At 35.3% G+C, this 21439-nt stretch overlaps 2 protein-coding genes across 7 annotated transcripts in view; one reads left to right on the top strand and one right to left on the bottom strand.

Annotated features, from left to right (window-relative positions):
* Positions 1-6286, top strand: part of LOC149647030 (uncharacterized) — a 75112-nt gene extending 68826 nt beyond the window's left edge. For all 5 annotated transcript variants that reach the window (XM_089849877.1, XM_089849880.1, XM_089849879.1 and 2 more), the window contains 3 exons: positions 809-1083; positions 2024-2139; positions 5435-6286. In XM_089849877.1, the coding sequence (XP_089706003.1) occupies positions 809-1083; positions 2024-2139; positions 5435-5967 (924 nt within the window). In that variant the 3' untranslated portion in view covers positions 5968-6286. The remainder of the gene's footprint in view (positions 1-808; positions 1084-2023; positions 2140-5434) is intronic.
* LOC149647029 (calmodulin-lysine N-methyltransferase-like) overlaps positions 5203-21439 on the bottom strand; it is a 31286-nt gene continuing 15049 nt past the window's right edge. The window contains exons 10-11 of one of the 2 annotated variants that reach the window (XR_016371853.1): positions 18931-21059; positions 5203-5234 (exon numbers count right to left, since the gene is read on the bottom strand). Coding sequence is in view for 1 of the 2 variants with exons in the window: in XM_089849883.1 (XP_089706009.1) it covers positions 20985-21059 (75 nt within the window). In the remaining variant the exon portion in view is untranslated. Of the gene's footprint in view, positions 5235-13030; positions 21060-21439 lie in introns of those variants that run through there. The other variant, XM_089849883.1, reaches the window with a different exon arrangement.

Here is a 21439-nt window from a genome sequence, read left to right as displayed (position 1 = left end):
GATAATTAGCATTTAATTAGTCTTAAACATGACGAGGACAGGGCCCCCAGATGTCCTATAATTCCTATAAAATCCTATATATTTAAAACTGTCCTATAAAATCCTATAATTTTGACTAAAATCGCCAAAAATCCTATAATTTTGACTAAAATCGCCAAAAATCCTATAATTTTGACTAAAATCGCCAAAAATCCTATAATTTTGACTAAAATCGCCAAAAATCCTATAATTTTGAAATTTTGGGCGAATTTTAAGCAACCCTTCGGTTAAACCAGGGCTAGAGTCGAAAAAAATATCACACATTGAGGATGGTTTCCCTAGTATTGTAGCTTAACTTGTTAAAAATAGCTCGGTATATCCCCGTATCTCTTGTTGAACCAGAGTTATGAGCCTCCAAAGTTGGGTGTAATGCTATTCCCATGGAGGGAATGTTTTTGAACATTTTGCTTAATTACTCGGCCCCTGTTTGTCGTAGTCCTACGTTTTTAGTATGGTTGGATGGGGGACAAATTGGACTATAACATAATCAAAGGGCATCCCCGTATCTCTAGTAGAAACAGAGTTATGAGCCTCCGAAGTTGGGTGTAATGCTATTCCTATGGAGGGTATGTTTTCGAACATTTTTCTTAATTTCTTGGCCCCTGTTTGTCGTAGTCCAACGTTTTTAGTATGGTTGGATGGGGGCAAATAGGACTATAACATAATCAAAGGGCATCCCCGTATCAGCTGGGGTCCTGCGAGGTCTACCGCGCCATCCGCCATTGCTTTAGTGGCGTCTGCTAAATCGAACCTTTTCGCGTTATTTCAGGTTAATAAAGAGTGTGTTCGAGGCTTATGGGCTGGCCAACAACAAGAACTAGTTTATCTTCGAAACCGTAATCCCGAACGTGGAAGTATTCAAAATGCCAAACAGGCACTTAGGAATATAATCAACTCATCGTGCGATCAACCAATTGGCTATCCCATCTACGTTTCACCACTAACTACGTCCTACGCGGAAACGAGCAAAGACCTTTGTAGAATAATAGGTGGCCCTATTAGTTTCGCTACCTTCAAAACAGCCATTATTAACAGTTGGAACAGGTCAGTTAGAACTGTCTTTAAATTATAATAGCGTTTTCCATTAGGGTAATCCGAGCCGCTCCGAGACGCTCCGAGACGGATACACGCGTCTTAGAGCGTTTTCCTTTGTGGTCGCCCGAGATTGCTCCATGTTTTCGTGTTACGTCATCGCTCTAGCTCGGAGGACCGAATGTAGTTGCTCCCAATGAAAGACAAAAGTCTTTTCAGAGCTGGTTTGTGACGTTATCAGGCGCTCCATTTTGGTCGCTCCGTCTCTAGAGTTGGGATCAATCCGGGAGCAAACCGGGAGGGAGCGAATGGGTCAATGTAAGACGCGCCTCCGTCTCGGAGCAGCTCGTTTTTTCCAATGAAAAACGATTTTTTTTTTTTTTTTTTTTTTTTTTTTTTTTTTGGAGTTCTCCGGGAGCGCTCGGATCATCTCTAAGAAAAACGCTATTAAATCGTTTTCCATTAAGGTCACCCGAGATCGCTCCGTATTCTCTTGACACGTTATTGCTCTAGCTCAGAGGACCTGGTCTAGGTGCTGCCAATGAAAGACGAAAGGTTTTTCAGAGCGATTTTGTGACGTCATCAGGCGCTTGATTTTGATCTCTCGTGATCCGAGCGATCCGAAACAAATTATTCTTTCAATGGGAAAAAAACGAGCTGCTCCGAGACGGAGGCGCGTCTTCCATTGGCGAAGTCGTTACCTCGCGGTTTGCTCCTGGATTGATCCCAATCGCTCCGTCTCGCGTCAGAGTGACAGAAATAGAGCGCCTGATGACGTCACAAAACTGCTGTGGAAAAACGTTTGTCTTTCATTGGGAGCAGCTGGATCCAGTAATCCGAGCTAGAAAATACGGAGCGCTCTCGGGCGACCCCTATGGAGAAACGCTATAAAAGACGCAAGATCTTACTCATATTGTTATTTTACTATTGTTTGTTATTAACTCAATTGTAGATTGAGGCGACGTTGCGGAGAAGGATGTTCAAGTGGTGGTACCGCTGGTCAAGAGGAAAGTGCCGATCATGATGGGGTTTGCGTTCCAATGGAAAACTTAGGAGGTGGTCATAGAGGTATGTATTCTTTTTCATTTTTAAAATTGTTGTAGGGATCATTGCGTAAATCGAATTATTCTATTGAAACGGTTAACAGTTCACCTCTACAGGGTTCATACAAACCTGGAAAAATGCGGGAAATAAATAGTTGACAAAAACCTCAGGGAAATTTCGAATTTTTAGTAAAATTCAGGGAAATTTCGAATTTTTAGTAAAATTCAGGGAAATTTAGAATTTTTAGGAAAATTCAGGGAAATTTAGAATTTTTAGGAAAATTCAGGGAAATTTAGAATTTTTATTAAAATTCAGGGAAATTTAGAATTTTTATTAAAATTCAGGGAAATTTAGAATTTTGAGGAAAATCCAGGGAAATTTAGAATTTTTATTAAAATTCAGGGAAATTTAGAATTTTTAGGAAAATTCAGGGAAATTTAGAATTTTTAGTAAAATTCAGGGAAATTTAGAATTTTTTGTAAAACTCAGGGAAATTTAGAATTTTTTGTAAAACTCAGGGAAATTTAGAATTTTTTGTAAAATTCAGGGAAATTTAGAATTTTTAGTAAAATTCAGGGAAATTTAGAATTTTTAGTAAAATTCAGGGAAATTTAGAATTTTTTGTAAAATTCAGGGAAATCTAGAATTTTTTGTAAAATTCAGGGAAATTTAGAATTTCTAGTAAAATTCAGGGAAATTTAGAATTTTTTGTAAAATTCAGGGAAATTTAGAATTTTTAGTAATATTCAGGGAAATTTAGAATTTTTAGTAATATTCAGGGAAATTTAGAATTTTTAGTAATATTCAGGGAAATTTAGAATTTTTTGTAAAATTCAGGGAAATCTAGAATTTTTACTAAAATTCAGGGAAATTTAGAATTTTTTGTAAAATTCAGGGAAATTTAGAATTTTTTGTAAAATTCAGGGAAATTTAGAATTTTTTGTAAAATTCAGGGAAATTTAGAATTTTTTGTAAAACTCGGGGAAATTTAGAATTTTTTGTAAAACTCAGGGAAATTTAGAATTTTTTGTAAAACTCAGGGAAATTTAGAATTTTTTGTAAAATTCAGGGAAATTTAGAATTTTTAGTAAAATTCAGGGAAATTTAGAAGTTTTAGTAAAATTCAGGGAAATTTAGAATTTTTTGTAAAATTCAGGGAAATCTAGAATTTTTTGTAAAATTCAGGGAAATTTAGAATTTCTAGTAAAATTCAGGGAAATTTAGAATTTTTTGTAAAATTCAGGGAAATTTAGAATTTTTAGTAATATTCAGGGAAATTTAGAATTTTTAGTAAAATTCAGGGAAATTTAGAATTTCTAGTAAAATTCAGGGAAATTTAGAATTTTTATTAAAATTCAGGGAAATTTAGAATTTTTAGGAAAATTCAGGGAAATTTAGAATTTTTATTAAAATTCAGGGAAATTTAGAATTTTTATTAAAATTCAGGGAAATTTAGAATTTTTAGGAAAATTCAGGGAAATTTAGAATTTTTAGTAAAATTCAGGGAAATTTAGAATTTCTAGTAAAATTCAGGGAAATTTAGAATTTTTATTAAAATTCAGGGAAATTTAGAATTTTTAGGAAAATTCAGGGAAATTTAGAATTTTTATTAAAATTCAGGGAAATTTAGAATTTTTATTAAAATTCAGGGAAATTTAGAATTTTTAGGAAAATTCAGGGAAATTTAGAATTTTTAGTAAAATTCAGGGAAATTTAGAATTTTTAGAAAAATTCAGGGAAATTTAGAATTTTTAGTAATATTCAGGGAAATTTAGAATTTTTAGTAATATTCAGGGAAATTTAGAATTTTTTGTAAAATTCAGGGAAATCTAGAATTTTTACTAAAATTCAGGGAAATTTAGAATTTTTTGTAAAATTCAGGGAAATCTAGAATTTTTTGTAAAATTCAGGGAAATCTAGAATTTTTAGTAAAATTCAGGGAAATCTAGAATTTTTAGTAAAATTCAGGGAAATTTAGAATTTTTTGTAAAATTCAGGGAAATTTAGAATTTTTAGTAAAATTCAGGGAAATTTAGAATTTTTAGTAAAATTCAGGGAAATTTAGAATTTCTAGTAAAATTCAGGGAAATTTAGAATTTTTTGTAAAATTCAGGGAAATCTAGAATTTTTAGTAATATTCAGGGAAATTTAGAATTTCTAGAAATATTCAGGGAAATTTAGAATTTCTAGAAATATTCAGGGAAATTTAGAATTTTTAGTAATATTCAGGGAAATTTAGAATTATTAGTAAAATTCAGGGAAATTTAGAATTTCTAGTAAAATTCAGGGAAATTTAGAATTTCTAGTAAAATTCAGGGAAATTTAGAATTTTTTGTAAAATTCAGGGAAATTTATAATTTTTAGTAATATTCAGGGAAATTTAGAATTTCTAGAAATATTCAGGGAAATTTAGAATTTCTAGAAATATTCAGGGAAATTTAGAATTTTTAGTAATATTCAGGGAAATTTAGAATTTTTAGTAAAATTCAGGGAAATTTAGAATTTCTAGTAAAATTCAGGGAAATTTAGAATTTTTTGTAAAATTCAGGGAAATTTATAATTTTTAGTAATATTCAGGGAAATTTAGAATTTCTAGAAATATTCAGGGAAATTTAGAATTTCTAGAAATATTCAGGGAAATTTAGAATTTTTAGTAATATTCAGGGAAATTTAGAATTTTTAGTAAAATTCAGGGAAATTTAGAATTTCTAGTAAAATTCAGGGAAATTTAGAATTTTTTGTAAAATTCAGGGAAATTTATAATTTTTAGTAATATTCAGGGAAATTTAGAATTTCTAGAAATATTGAGGGAAATTTAGAATTTCTAGAAATATTCAGGGAAATTTAGAATTTTTAGTAATATTCAGGGAAATTTAGAATTTTTAGTAAAATTCAGGGAAATCAGGGAACTTTGCGTCAAACAGGGACCGAGTAATTAAGCAAAATGTCCATAAACATCCCCTCCATAGGATTAACATTACACCCAACTTTGGAGGCTCATAACTCTGGTTATATTAGAGATATGGGGATGTCCTTTGATTATGAAATAGTTCTATTTGCCCCCTCCGCCCTCCTTCGTTAACATTTGCTCCATAGGATACTCCATATACGGGAAAAACCTGGAAAATTCAGGGAAGTATATGGGGGAAAAAACCTGGAAAATTCAGGGAAGTATATGGGGGAAAAACCTGGAAATCTCAGGGAAATTTGTTTTTTCCAAAAAGTTCTATGAACCCTGCCTCTAGTTATATATCTAACAATGATATTCCTGAAGAGTTGGTCAAATTTACGCATACACCACCGCTCTTGGCTCTTTCAGGAAGTCAGTCTGCTGATGGTGGAAGTAGCAGCGACACGGCTGCGGGGCGATGCAACAGTTCCGGTGGTGGAGGTGGTGGTGGAGGTGGTGGTGGACGCGTAAGCGCCGCTAGTAGTATCGGTCGCGGTAGCACCGTAAGTAGCTTAGGAAGAAACAGTGTCAGTTTTACGAGGACTAGTTCCGGGAACGTGGCTATTATGGCAAATTCCAATTTACTCCCCATTTTGCCTCCACCCATGATTCCATCTTCCAAAGGGACGACTGGTACCGCTAACGCCGCCGCCGCAGCCACTCTAGTCAATTTAAACGTTTTACGAACATTTCCCAGCGAAGTCATTTCGCTAACGCTTATGTCCAGTGGGTCCAGCGGGGTCAGTGCTAGTGCCGCCGCCGCCGCCAATAACAATAATAACGATTCGGTTAATAGCGACGGTAACGGAGTGTCGGCTAACGTTACTAACGCCACCTTGGTGTCTGATAACTCGGAAACATCGAATTGCGACGCGTCTGACGTCAAGGGAGTTCCTGTTTAAGTGTATTAATTCATTTCAATTAAGATAAAATAAGGTTTAATTGCCTTTTTTATTTTATTATTTACAAATATATAATTTAATTGTTTATTACGAACAAGGAACGATTTACGTAGAATTTAAAATTGATTTAAAATTGGGTGAACGATGAAACGTGGACCGTGTTTAAGCTAGAGAGGACATTGTATTTAATAGCGGGCGTACGTGCGGCGCTTGTGGAATATTCATACGTGAAATTAAGCTGATAAATTTTAACTTATAAATAAATTTAAAAGGATCAAAATTATTATATAATAAATCTCAATCGCAGCTTCCAAGCTTACTTACACCGTATTGTAATTAATTAATATATTTGAAAGACAAAGCCAGTTACAAAAGCTTTGAAAAATTTGAGAAGAGAAACTATGAAGTCTTACAATAATTTTTCGTTTTTTTTATTTTATTTTTATTTTTTCATTTTTTTAAATTTTTTTTTTTTATTTTTTTTTTCTTTAATTTTTTTTTTTTTTTTTTAATTTTTTTTTTTTTTAATTTTTTTTTTTTCTTAATTTTTTTTTTTTTTAATTTTTTTTATTTTTTTTTAATTTTTTTTATTTTTTTTTAATTTTTTTTCTTTTTTTTTTATTAATTTTTTTTATTTTTTTTTAATTTTTTTTCTTTTTTTTTTATTAATTTTTTTTTTTTTTTTTTGAAGTATATCAAGTAGCATTTGAAAGGTTTTAGTTTTGCGCAAGTGCACTTTTTTAAGATGCAGTAAGCTGAAGCGTATCAATGCACTATCGCAAAAGAAAGGTGCGTTTCAACAAGTAAGCTCGCGCGTTAGTATAGTTGAATATGTGGTAAAGATTATGGCGCCATATTGCGAGGGAAACTGAATAAATTATAATTTGAAGGCCCGGGAAAGTAAGTAACACTTTGTTTTTGGGATTTAAAAAAAAAATTGTTAACACGTTCAAAAATCAATTCTTATAAGGAAAACCGCGTGTAATTAGGTGCAGTATTGTTATTTTTTGATGATTAAGCGAAATTGCAATTTTAGAAAGCCCACGAAGTGGTTTTCTAAGGTTAAAGGTCAAGGTCGGCAGTTTCCGAGAGTCGGAATTGACTAAAAAATGTTCAGTGAAAATTTCAATGCCTTGCGCTATAAACCCACACTTTTTTTGACAGTAAATTAAAATAAACGAAACTGAATCGACGAAATACATAAATCAGCAAAACTCAATCCAATCTTTAATAATGTACACCGGTTTACGATAGATTTTATCGCGCTAGGTTTTAGGCGCTACTATCCTTTACAGGTACGCTTGTTTTTAAGTAGTCACACGCTAAATTTGTATTGCCTTGATAGAACGTAAGTAATAACAAAGAACTTACCATCAAAAACATTTTTTTTTTAATGAATGGCAGTTTTAAAACTCAATAAACCCTTTAAAGAAGCGAAACGTTAAAAAATGAGTACAGCGCTAAATGGAAAACCGCTCAATTATCAGGAGAAATTTGACAGATTCGAAAGTTAAGTTAAAATCCATGGGCAAGCTGATGATTCAACTGAAAAAAAAAGAAATGTATCAAAAGTTCATATTCATAATAACGAAAAGTATATTTCATTCAAGCTTCCTCTCGCCATGTAATATGAGAAACTCCCCATTACCTCTCAGAATAGTGTCGACCCCCCTCTGCACCTCAAGCACCTTACCACAAGGAACAATCCGTGAACAGGCTCATAAAGTAGTACCAATAATCGCCAACCATAGAGTACCATTTTCTATTAACCTTTCACCTCAAAAAAGCTCTCCTCTGATTGGTTGGTTCGCGTAGAGGTTGAGAGAAGGGTCTTTCTGCACCTTAAGCACCTTACCACAGGGAACAAGCCGTGAATAGGCTCATAAAGTAGTACCATGAATTGACGTTTGCATCGCCATCATAGAGTACTATTTTCTATTAACCTTTGACCTCGAAAAAGCTCTCCTCTGATTGGTTGGTTCGTGTAGAGGTTGAGAGAAGGCTCTTTCTGCACCTTAACACAGGGAACAAGCCGTAAATAGGCTCATAAAGTAGTAGTAGTACCATGAATTGACGTTTGCATCGCCAACCATACAGTAACCCTTGACCTCAAAAAAGCTCTCCTCTGATTGGTTGCTTCGTATAGAGGTTGAGAGAAGGGTCTTTCTGCACCTTAAGCACCTTACCACAGGGAACAAGCCGTGAATAGGCTCATAAAGTAGTAGTAGTACCAAGGATTCACGTTTGCATCGCCAACCATAGAGTACTATTTTATATTAACCTTTGACCTCAAAAAAGCTCTCGTCTGATTGGTTGGTTCGTGTAGAGGTTGAGAGAAGGGTCTTTCTGCACCTCAAGCACCTTACCACAGGCTCATAAAGTAGTAGTAGTACCAAGAAATGACGTATGCATCGCCAACCATAGAGTACTATTTTCCGTAAACCTTTGACCTCTAAAAAGCTCTCCTCTGATTGGTTGTTTCGTGTAGAGGTTGAGATAAGGGTCTTTTGGTTCTCATTTTACATGGTGACGTCTACAGCCAAACGCTGAAAACTGTAAACGGAAGTATACTTTTTGTATATATTTCTATAAGCTTTTGGTTATATTAAATTTAAGAAAACCTTGTTTTAAACTTGCTCCGTGTCTACATAGATGTAATGTAATATACAAACAATTGTTTCTTCAAAGAGTTTCGCGTCTTAATTGCTAGACTCGCACTACTGGCTTAATTTTCTAATTGCGAAAAAAAATATAGTGCCACTTTGAAAATAATTAAGGTTCTTAATTTAAAATGAGTGAAAAAGATTCAAATTTCTTGTGCCTTGATTATAAAATGTTATAAGTATAAAATATACTTTAATTAAAATTTTTTATAATAATTTTGTAAACTATATAGATAGTTTTAGAGAATGTGAGAGAGATATCTTATGTAGCGTATGTGAAATTTCACCAGTTAATCATTTTCCACTGTGGTTTGAAAGTCTACTTCTTTTTAAGAGGTGCGCGAATTACTATTAATTAACTATTACTCAACGGGCTAATTGACTTTGAGCTAGCTAGTCACTTATTTTAGAAGATTGTATTTAATTATTGGAAAGGAATCCTTTTGTTTTATTTAACCCTTTAAAGCTATTAGGCCTAGAAGTGTTCGGGATGTTTTGAAATTTTGAGAAAAATCGGCGAAAATTTCTCATATTTCTGTATAAAGAAAATGAAAGGTTCGGGTAACGTAACATTATGCCTTAAAAGAACGGGCCTTTTTCTAAATATAAAAGAAATTAAATATTAAAAATTAATGATCTCTTATTACAATATGATAATTAGCATTTAATTAGTCTTAAAAACAATCAAGGACTACTGCCCCATCCGCCATTGCTTTAGTGTCGTCTGCTTTATCGAAACTGTTAAGCGCGTGATCGAGTGGGCTATGCCCTACATTCCTCAATCCTCAGGCTGTGAGAATTCAACCAATCACGTAGTGGTTCAATTTAGCAGACGCCACTAAAGCAATGGCGGTTGGCGTAGTAGTCCTTGATTATACCCTTTCGCCGAAAGTTAGGCTTAGCTCGGGATTCATGGGGGTGAGTAACGGGAGGAAGTTCGTCTGTCGTCTGCTACAAAAACCAAAAATATGTACAGTAGTGGACGACAGACCAATTTCTTCCCGTTACTCACACCCATGAATCCCGAGCTAAGCCTAACTTCCGGCGAAAGGGAATAAGGTGGATTAGTCAAACAATCATCCGCCATTTGTTTAGTAGCGTCTGCTAAATCGAACCACTTACCCCGAACGGCATTGGTTGAATTCTCACAGGCTGAGAGAGGTAAGGCCGTTCTTTTAAGGTATAATGTTACGTTAGTTACCCTTTTCCTTTAAAATACTAGCATATTATTGTTAAGTAAAGGTCAAATCATCAATGAAAAGTCACTAATAAGAAGGGATCATAAGTACCATAAGGGGTAATTATGGTACTTATGTAGGGATACAAGTTAATGCAATGAGAGCTTCAAACGGATAGTAATGGTGGCTATCATGACGAGTGGTGTTGTCATTACATGTTGCGATTGAGTCTGGTCAAGGAAAGGACTGAGCTAGAATTTCTTAAGTTATTAAGATATGTTCCATATGTTTATCATTCACTAGTTACAAACTGGAGCTTGTCATGAAGTGACGTAGGTCATAGATTCGAGGTAAAGCGACGCCTGCTGGTGAGGCGCTGTCAAAGGCTTAGTAATGCAGACTAAATAGGAAGATAGACTGTAATGGAAATAGAAAATTAAACGAGTGTAGGACTTCAATGCTCGCTTGTCGTTCTCGAACTAGCTCAAGCTGTAATAAGTCACTAGCATTACGAAGCATAGTAAGTGTCATCCTTTCTTATGGAACATATCTTATAAACTTATGGTATTATAAAGAGCATATAAAATAATTGGAACCATGTATTCCGCATATACAATGATGATACGAGCAATTAAGTATTTTTTAATGAAGGCCGTGCAGACGACGATTTAGATCTACCGTGGCCAATTATAGTTCCCACAGAAAAATCCCTCATGAATCATGATTTACATAGCCTTAACCATAAGTTTATAAGATATGTTATAGCATATCTTATAAACTTATGCTTAACGCGTAGAGACCGAATTGTGTCAATAGACCGAATTGTGTCAATAGACCAAACTTTTGGGATAAAGGAATGAGGAACACATGTTTCTTTTTAATGGCTATAGATGGTGCTATTAGTGTCTCCAACTCGGTTCCAAACCTGCTTCAGTGAACAAAATGAACCATTGATGTGGAATAAATCTCTATTGTTTAAAATAGTCCCATCTATCGCCAATTAGCGGAAACGTGATGATTACCCCATTCCTTTTCCCAAAAATTAGGACTTACGTCATTTTTGGTCTAAGAACTTAACTCAACCTATAGATATCCTCCTAACTCCTAGGGACATGTAAGAAAACTTTATTGCTTGTAACTGATTCAATATTATAGATAGAGACATTGATATAATTTGAAATATTCAGTATTTTCAGGGATAGATTTAATTTTAGAAGTAGGAATAGAGAACGGTTAGTATTTATTTCAGTCCGACTCAATAGACCACCCGGTATAGAGCGTACTCTCCCTCCAACACGTAACGAACAGTTTAAATTATCTTATTGGCTGACTCACTTAAACTACGTTTCGACGACGTTGCTGACGGGGACGGCGAAAAATACGTAATTCCTTTTTACCTCTATCGCTATGACCCGCCTCTTCTTTCATACCCCCCCCCCCGTCCCGTGGAAGGGGGTTCGGGACTTTGACGAGCGCCCAGATATTACTCTGTTCTCCATTCCTACTTCTAAAATTAAATCTATCCCTGGTATTTTATACGCTTTTTCGAATAAAAATGTAAAAATTCTAGTCTGGTCCTTTCCTTTAATGGATTATAGCGATGTAGCGATGTAGCGATATACTTACTACACGTATAGCCTCAATCTCTAGCTGATTATGAAAATTGTAATGGTCAGAATAATTCAATCCGAAACTGTACTATAATAAACAAAATACTGGTAAATCCGGAAAGTTGAGGGTTTATTTATACTTATCGATGTTTTTTTTTAATTTTGGTTGAACGAAAAAAAAAGAAAAAAAGAAAAAAATGATACAAAGTACATATTGTTCCTAATTTATGTTGGATTTTAGGTATAAATTAATTTTTCAAGTATTTATCCATTGTTTTTAGACAATTACCTACTTTTAATTTTCAATTAGGCCTAGGCGTTTTTTTTTTGTTTAGGATCTGTAGATTTTGATCGAGCGTTAATGCAACGCGAAAAGCTGTAATATATATATAAATTGGTTGACTGGAATATAACGGAGAATATCTATTGTTTACCAAATGTACGCTGTGTATAATAAAGATTTTTTACCATGATCGGAAATTAAACATTTGTGTAAATAACTTTATTCATTTGTTAAAGGTTTATTTCATTGATGACCAAACTACGGACCAGCAACAAGTAAACACTCTATGGGTAAGTAAAATTTGCCAAGATTAAAGCAAATGTCGGTGGCGCGTCCCTAACATGCGGACTAATCTTCTACAAGACATCAATTATATCTTGTCTAAGGCAGGAACCAATCAGAATTCGTCTATAAGGGCGGGCTAAAACTAGCCTTTTCTAATTAAGCTTAGCGTGACAGTCAACTCCACCCCTCGAGCATCCAGTGGCATTTTTTTTTAAACTAAACCACAGCCGACATTTGCTTTAACCATAGCCAACTGGATTAGCGCTCGCGGACGCTGCGCTGCTCGCGTCGTGATCGAGTGGGCTAAGCTTTAGCTAAAGAAAACTTATGGTCTCTCCAGAAATAAACTAACCTTTTATGCTTGGGCCGGGTCTACTGGTCCTGTTGCCACCAGAGAGAATTTATAATAGGGAGTTGAAGCTCTTGCCCTTGACAGTGCTAAATACAATGTAGCTCAAACAAGAAGGCTGCGTCGCTTAAACTGGCCAGGAAAATTTCCGGTCACATGACACTCCTTTAATTTTAAAGTTTGCCCTCAATCACTGTTGGTTGTACAATTACCCAATTAGCTAGGGTTCGCGATTTCGAGTGCGACTGGCGCCATTTGGAGTTATTTTAGTCGACCCGTTCCCTTTCTCTAAAAAAGGTAGTGTCTATCTCCCCTAGAGATCCTCCCACAACATTCTAGAACTACCCTAGAGGACGGGGCCTCAAAAAAATATACCGGAAATAGACCTGGCCTGTTTTGTTGATCACGTGATTTTTGAGCTACATAATATTCCTCAGTTTCTACTCCCTATTATAAAATCTTTCTGTTGCCACTTAATTTAAAACGTTCCAACGTTTTCACCATTGTAAGTGGCCAATATTCAGTTTTTTAATTAAAAGTGCTGAAAGAGGGCATAGCCAACTCGATCACGCGCGTAAGAGGTTCGATTTAGCAGACGCCACCAAGTTTTAAAGAGTAGTTAAATGCTAATTATTTTAAGGTTATGTTACCTGAAATTTTCCTTTATTTAACATGTGTGAAAAGAAATGAAACACTGAATGAACTGAAACTTTATTTACTTGAAAAGGATGTTATTCTCTCCGTGTTAAAACAAAATTATTTTAAAGAGGTATTTTTTTTAACTTTCACATAGATATATATATTATACGCGTCAACTATAGAAAGTCTAAAAATAATAATTAGTCAAGTATACATTTTACCAAGGGATCTAATATATAGAAAATAAGTAATACTAATTCACGATCATAAATTTAATCATAATATTATTGTTAGTTAAAAATGTCTTCCTTTTTGGAATGTCAAATGCTGTAAGTTACGTACACGTACAGCAAATGGTCTTTTAACACTCGCGCTACATTCAATGATGCACTGTACTTAATTTTAATTCTTTTAATTTACATTATGTACTTCAGAATTTGACCCTTTGTTGCTTGTATCAGGTAAGAATTTCAGTAATAAAAGGATTACGTTGCCGGTGTGTAAAGATTTAAAGGGACTGCAAAGAAAGCATCGGCGGGTGGGTTAAATTTTTTTTAAATACGTCACAAGCACCACGTGACGCTTAGTTACAAAGACTTCAAATGGAGTAGAACTGGACATTGGTTTTCGCGAGATTGCAGCGCCAATTCCCTTAAGTGGTAGTTTTCGAAATAAAACCAACTAAGCTTCTTTTAACCACGCCTTTTCTCAGTCACGTGCCTGTGACGTATTTCAAATAATTTTTACCCACCCGCCGATGCCTTCTTTACAGACCCTTTAATCTGATTAATTTAATCATAAGTTTATAAGACATGTTCCTTCCATAAGTATAACACTCGGTTAATTTTGCAGAACTTCCGTCTTCCTATTTAGTCCGCGTTACTAAGCCTTTGACAGCGCCTCACCCTTTTTCTATGAACTACTTCACTTCATGACAAGCTCCAGTTTGTAACCAGTGACAAACTTATGGATGAACATATCTTATGAACTTATGATGGGGCGTAGTGCTAATTGTAACGTTTAATTAATAATATAAGGCGCTAATTAACAATCTCGTATCTGACATTCTTATACACTTTGTTTAAATTAGAATCACTATTAGGCCTAGGTTTTGTTAATCTAGCTTTTACATTTTTAAGTAAATTGTAAATAAATGGAACGAGTTTTAAGGATTTCTATTTTAGGAACATCGATAACAATCTACACAAGGAAAAATATATTATACGTACAATAAATATGATTGTTTCTTGCTGGCGTTCTAGTTTCAACTAAGAATGATTTCAAAACATAGAGCTACTGGTGATGATTCGGGTAATGGTATGACACGTCACACACCAAACTCAAAACTCATTGAATCATGGATTACAGGAGAACGCCACGACTCCCAGGGCAAAATTGTTTGATCCTCTTCGAAGACCTTTATTCCAATGAAGATGGTACCATAAGCATATCATGGCTTATGATTTCACCCATCTCGGATCTCATTTAATAGAAGTCAATCAGCTTTAAAGGAAAGCGCGGGTCACGTGGTTCCAATACAAGTTGACTTTCTTTACGAACTCCACTTTTGGCTTGGCGAAGGCTAGTGGGCGAGACTTAAAAATCCCGCCCAGCACAGAGCCCATGAGTGGGTTTTGCGGACGCGGGTTTCCTGCCTTTGCCTTAGCTTGACATGCATTTCGAGACGCTCTAGCGCGCGAGAGGTGTTTAAAATGGTATCAGCCAATCAGATTTGTAGTTGATGATGTCATTCTTAACGAAAATAACGCTCGTACGCCACCAAACGGGAGAATTTGGCATAGGCGTATCTCAAGGAAGAGTCACAACCTCGGACCTCCGCGCTCTGTTCTATTTTATTTAGTGTTATTTTCGCGTTTGAACGAGGTTAAAGTTTGTTTAAAACGTTAGCACGCCGAAATTAAATTAAAAATGCCGCAAATCATCATTTATTTAAAAAAATTCATCTTTAAAATCCTTCAGAATTTCGTTTAAACTTAGGCCCTGGGTTGTCATTATAAGCTAAAACGTTTTAATATTAGTAAATAACATCAATATTAGCAAACTAAATTAATACAGTCATGTGCATCATCAAATTAAATTGTGGCGATAAACTGCAGTGGCCACGGTTAGCCTCAGTCAAAAGCAGCTATGTAAAATAAAACCGCACTATTTCTTCACGCGCAATATCACAAATAATCTTAGGTACGTAGTGAATAGGCGAGGGGGATGAAACAGATTACGCGAGTATGCATTCACCCCTCCAAATGCATGTCACAGACGAAGGAGAGAGTCCGACACTTTCCCCTATTCATTTTTGCTTAGACTAAATTCCGGGCCCCCAGGAAAGCTGACCGATTCCCTCATCTCTCTCTCGACTGCCCTGCCTGTGGTGTCTTAATCCGAAGTTGGATTCTCTCCCTTAGGGTGAATGGTAGAAACAACGATGATATTGTTTGCCAATTGAAATCAAACCCAAAAGAATGGCTACATTGCATACAAGTTCTTAGGAATGACTTCTAGCCTACAATTAACCAACAGAGCCGTTCGGAGTTTGCGGGCCCCCATCAAGACAGCCCTACAGGTGACCCGGGCCCCGGGTAAACTGACCGAATTGCCCCCCCCCCCTCTCACGATGGCCCTGCCTGAGCCCTGTGATGCCTGAATCCAACACTGGAGTTCGTAACTAAAGTCAACTTGTAGGTTAACCACGTGACCCGCCCTTTGCTTTTACCCCTTAAAAAAGGTGTGGTAGGGCCAGACTACAGTGGGTTCTACGCAGTAGTTTGAGTGGAAAATGTTCTATGAGCCTGACGGAGAAAATAGTCAATCAATGAAAACTACGGTTGAATAGTGTGTGACGTGCCTATCAGTCTTGTTTTTAAATTATTGTTTCTTGCTCTATTTTTCGTTAAGTTAAAACAAAAAGGAAGAGAGTATTAACAAGGCATCAATTTAGATATAGTTAATATACTGGCTATATTAATATTAATAGCAAAATATGATATTCATATATATATTTTGATAACACTCCAATTGAGAACTACCCTTCTTAAACACAATAAAACTTGACTAGGATTTTCCCCTGATTTAAATCAGGCTCGTTAAATTAATTAAAATACTCGGGATTTTAATTATTAAACACTATGTACCTCTAATAATATTTAAGTGACGTCACGCGCCATGCGCACAAACACAATTAATTGATTGATTTTTTTCTTCGATAATGTTCCTAAATTTTTGGAAGATTCTTTTTTTTTTATTTTTTTTGGAGTTCAAAAGTAATAATTAAACCAATGAGATTAATAGAATACTTTAGCAGGCGACTTAAGAGGTTCTTTTCATTGTAAGGTGCAGTGACGTATTTTACTTCATAAGTGGTAGGATTGCTTTTATAAGCGGTAAACGTAGCACCAAAACAATCTCTTTCTTAGATGAAATAAAATCCAGTTTTTAAATAATAATATTTATGGAAAACTGAACTAGACTTAAAAGCGCCATCTGTGGGGTAACTTACGCGCAAAAACCTATGGATCAGGTATTATACACTCTGTCCCCGAGTTTCAATTGATCAGTTTGATCTCCATTTCATTGGACTTATTCGTTTTTACAGGCCTGAATAGATATTTTTCGAATTTATTGTAAAATATGCGATATTTTTCCTAGGGTTCGAATTAAAAAAAACCCGGCGCAAAAAAGCCACGGGTTTTATTGGGTTTTTCCCACCATAAAAAACCCATGACTAAGATCTTCAATTTTAATGAATTTGAATGCTAGAATTTTATACATATTTATTTTATATTTATTGCTTCAAATTCAAAAGTATTTAATATTTTTTATGAAACATTTAGACTTTTTTTTTTACTAAGCAGTGACTTTAATGCCAATTTCTACAATAGACGCAACTTCTAAAGATAAAAAACCCCAAAACCCAGTGGGCTGGTTTTTTTTTTTTTTCATTAATAAAACCCGGTGGGCTCGGGGTTTTTTATTATTAATAAAACCCGGTGGGCTCGGGTTTTTCTGTTTTTTAATAAAACCCGGTAGGCTCTGGTTTTTCTGGGTTTTTTTAATACAACCCAGTGGTCTCGGGTTTTTTTTTGTGTTTTTTTCTTAATAAAACCCGGTGGTCTCTGGGTTTTTTATTTATTTAATAAAACCCGGTAGCCTAGGGGTTTTTTTTAATAAAACTCGGTAGCCTCGGGGTTTTTTTTATGTTTTTAATAAAACCCGTTGGTCTCGGGTTTTTTTATGTTTTTAATAAAACCCAGTGGTCTCGGGTTTTTCTGTTTTTTTTTAATTAAAACCCAGTGGTCTCGGGTTTTTTTCTTTGTTTAATAAAACCCGGTAGGCTCGGGTTTTTTTTTTTGGTTTTCTTTTCAATAAAACCCGGCAGGCTCGGGTTTTTATTTTTATTTAATAAAACCCGGTGGGCTCGGTTTTTTTTTCTTTTTTTTTCAATGAAACCCAGTTTTTTCGAACCCTGTCTATTAGTAACACCAGAAGTGGTATGATACTAGAAGTATTGAGCTAACCAAATTCTTCACTTGGCGAAAGTGAATATTCTTGATAACACAAGAGCGGTTGGCCCTCTAGTGGCGGTTTCAGAATTTTTCCCTCCAAAACGTGAGACGCTCGCGGTGGTAGACGGCCGAACTAGATTCAAGGAGCCGGGTCCGTGTTCTGCGGCTTTAGGTTCAGGGGAAGGGGGTAGGAAATGTTTTTGGAACTCGACCAATTTTTCTCTCTCTAGTTTTAGAGCGTGGGAAGCGGCATAAAATCTTCAAATTTGTTCACTAGTGCCAGGATCTATTACCAATGCTAGAGCCCTTCACTTCTAGTCTCATACCACTTCTGGTAACACTGACAGCGTTTAGCAAAAGATAATTATTTCAAAACCCACTTACATTAGTCATTCTAGTATTTGAAAAATCTACTACACATTTTTCAGTGCAATATCAAAAATTCTGTACTTAAAAAGGTAAATACTGCGAATACATTCTATAAATTAATTAGAAACTGGTCCTATATAGTTGTACACCTACCTATAAATAACTGTGTATAAAAGAAATTGAGCAAGTAATTATAGTGGAATGTGAAAAAAAGGGTTTACGTAATAAGTTATTCTTGTAACTAGATCAACGCTGTTGCAGCGAAACCGAATATATTTTGTTGTCATGTAAGCTTTGTTTTTAAAAGATAAATTAAACGCTTAATATTCAGTTCAGTACTACTTAAAGCGAATACTGGCTTCTGCGATGCTACTCAATTTTGCCTTGTCAAAGGCGGGAACCAATCAGAACCTCTAAATGAGCAGGGTTCATACAAACCTGGAAAACCTGGAATAATCAGGGAAATAAATAATTGACAAAAACCTCAGGGAAATCAGGGAAATTTGCGTCAAACAGGGGCTGAGTAACTAGGAAAATGTTCATAAACATCCCCTCCATAGGATTAACATTACACCGAACTTTGGAGGCTCATAACTCTGGTTAAATTAGAGGTACGGGGATGTCCTTTGAGTATGTTATAGTCTTATTTGCCCCCATCCAACCATACTAAAAACGTAGGACTACGACAAACAGGGGCCGAGTAATTAAGTAAAATGTTCGTGAACATCCCCTCTGTAGGATTAACATTACACTATACTTTTCGAGGCTCATAACTCTGGTTTTATTAGAGATACGGGGATGTCCTTCGAGTATGTAATAGTCCTATTTGCCCCCCATCCAACAATACTAAAAACGTAGGACTACGACAAACCGGGGCCGAGTAATTAAGCATAATGTTCATAAACATCCCCTCCGTAGGATTAACATTACACTATACTTTGGAGGCTCATAACTCTGGTTCTACTAGAGATACGGGGATGTCCTTTTAGTATGTTATAGTCCTATTTGCCCCCCCCCCTCCTTCGTTAACATTTGCTCTATAGGATACTCCATATACGGGGAAAAACCTGGAAATCTCAGGGAAATTTGTTTTCCAAAAGTTGTATGAACCCTGAATGAGGGCGGAGCTAAAACTAGCCACAGCCGAGATTTGCTTTAAAGGGACTGTAAAGTTAATTTCGTGACACATTAGCTCAATTATTGACTACAGATTTTCATCTTATATTCATTTCGTATCGCTTTACGTCCATTATAAATACTTTAAATTGAAAATATCAATTTAGGCCTGTTTTAACGTCATATACATTCATTCATAATGAATTATTTACCGAAAATTTGAATCAATATTTTACGTTTTTGAAATACAAGGACCCAATAAAAAACTAAATTTCAATCATAGACTGCAATTACAAAATGGCCAACAACAGAAATGGACCATATCTATCACGAACTGCATTGCGATGCTATAGGGATCATTAAACCCATTGAGTTGAGAAAATTACCACTAGAGTGGCCTTTCATCCGCTAGTGGCGCCATCCCGGTGCAACCAAGGGAACTAAAAAAAACGCGGGAAATATGACCGATTTCAAGAATATATTTCTTATCTAGGATTCGAGATGGCGACACCATCGCGTGATAAACTTGGAAGCTGTCCGTCCGTCCCGATGTTTTCAAAAGTGTATCCACGTACCCCAATAGGCAGGTTAATGCAAAGGCCACTCTAGTGGTAATTTTCTCAACTCAATGATTAAACCACCATTTTTGATCAAGATTTCATAATTATTATTATTATTATAGTAGATATATATCGTATACTAGTTCATATAATATAAAATACATCATCTAGGTACACTAATGGAATCTAACAATCATGGAGGTTTTCATTTTTTGCAACGGTAATCAAATACGCTGTGTTATAAAAATTTCTGAACTTTCCACAGTGAATTATTAATTTCGCTTGTTTTATATTTTTGTATTAATTATACTCAGATTTAACGATTATTATATATATTAAAATTGGACATTCTTCAAGTTATTTTTATTAGCTGTATTATATAATACGCCTAATATAAATTTTTATAGATAGGCTTAATTAGCTGGATGGTGGAACCCAATGAGATAGATAGAGTTACAACTCAAATCGGCTTACCGCGAAACACATTGTTTTTATCAAGCACGTTTATGAAAACATGACAGCGCCATCTGTGAGCCTCTAGCGGAACTAATTACAACTTTTACTCGCTTATTTGCAATCAGAAACATCGTTATGATTTTTATTTCATCTATTTATTAGATTAAAAAGGACTAGAGTTTTTATTATTTAACTCGCGTATTTTATTTAACACGTTTAAAAAACTATATTGACAGCTTGTTACACAGATTATAGCAGCAGACGGTAATAAAAAAGTTCTAAAAGTGATTAATAGGTGGCGCCACCCGTATTTGATAAAGATCCGTGCTCGACAGAAAGTGTATCGCAAAACATCGATCTCGAGATCCCACATTGTGACTCTAGGTTTAATACATATATTCTAACTCATTGGTGGATCGAACCACTGATATTTTAGCAATTTTATTGAAATTCCCTGACTCTGTTGATATTCTTAAAATTCCCTGACCATTTTGGCCTATTTTGAAATTTTCAGGTTTTAACAGAAAAAAATGTCTACTGGGTGTAGAAGGGACAAGAAAACGGAAGAGACCTTGTACGGCTTTCATTTCACGAAATGGCATAATGCAGCTAGTAAAAATTCAACTGACAGTTTTAAAATGGTACTTTTAACTTCCTTTTTAAATAGGGGTAGCCTACGCAAGTCGCTTATTTCCAGGGGTAAATGGTTTTACCCCTGATTGCCACAGCTCTGACGGACTTTTCAAGAACTAACACGATTATGGTCCAATGGGGAGGATTGGGCAGTAAGCGATTTGTGGTGCCACTTTATTTACGATGTACCACCAGTATTTCCCTGAAAACTATTAGTAGAAAAACCTTAATCTGAACTGGAGATTCAATATTGTATGTATAAATTAGGTACATAGTGTTTCTTTTATCTGTTTCGCAGGATTTGATTTAGGGCCCATACGCTTGCTTATTTCATCGGCATTGTCTTACATACAGTATCATGTCTTTTTCAGGATCAACATCTGAGGGTAATGCAGATTCTCGTCGTAAATGTCCGAGCTTTCGTCTAGTAACTACGGTCGCATTCCAAAAAGAATCGCATTAGATAAACGTAAGTTAATGGATAAAGAATGCGCGTGAGGAAATTTGTTTTCACGCTATAGGATAAGGAACTCCCTATCTCGGATGACAGCTTATTCTGAATATACTCTGTAACAACATCGGTTGTCAGCACGCGCAAAGCTAGGTCTCTATGTAACTTATCTTTGTGCGTGCTGTCAAGAGACCAAAAACTTCAGGATCTTCGGGATATAAACTATCCGTGAGTTTTTTTTAGCTCGAGTGCACGGACCTCTAGGCCTTAGTTTCAAATACGTGTAGTAGGCTGTAGGCAATGCAATTTCACACGTATTTGAAACTAAGGCCTAACGGTCCGTGCATGCACTCGAGCTAA

This window comes from Phalangium opilio, unplaced genomic scaffold (genome assembly GCF_054372755.1).
Source record: "Phalangium opilio isolate 3A_F unplaced genomic scaffold, DU_Popi_V2 ptg000089l_1, whole genome shotgun sequence".
In the NCBI taxonomy this organism is placed as follows: Eukaryota; Metazoa; Arthropoda; class Arachnida; order Opiliones; family Phalangiidae; genus Phalangium; species Phalangium opilio.
Note: the sequence above shows the minus strand (reverse complement) of the source record. Positions and strands in the feature narration are given on the sequence as shown.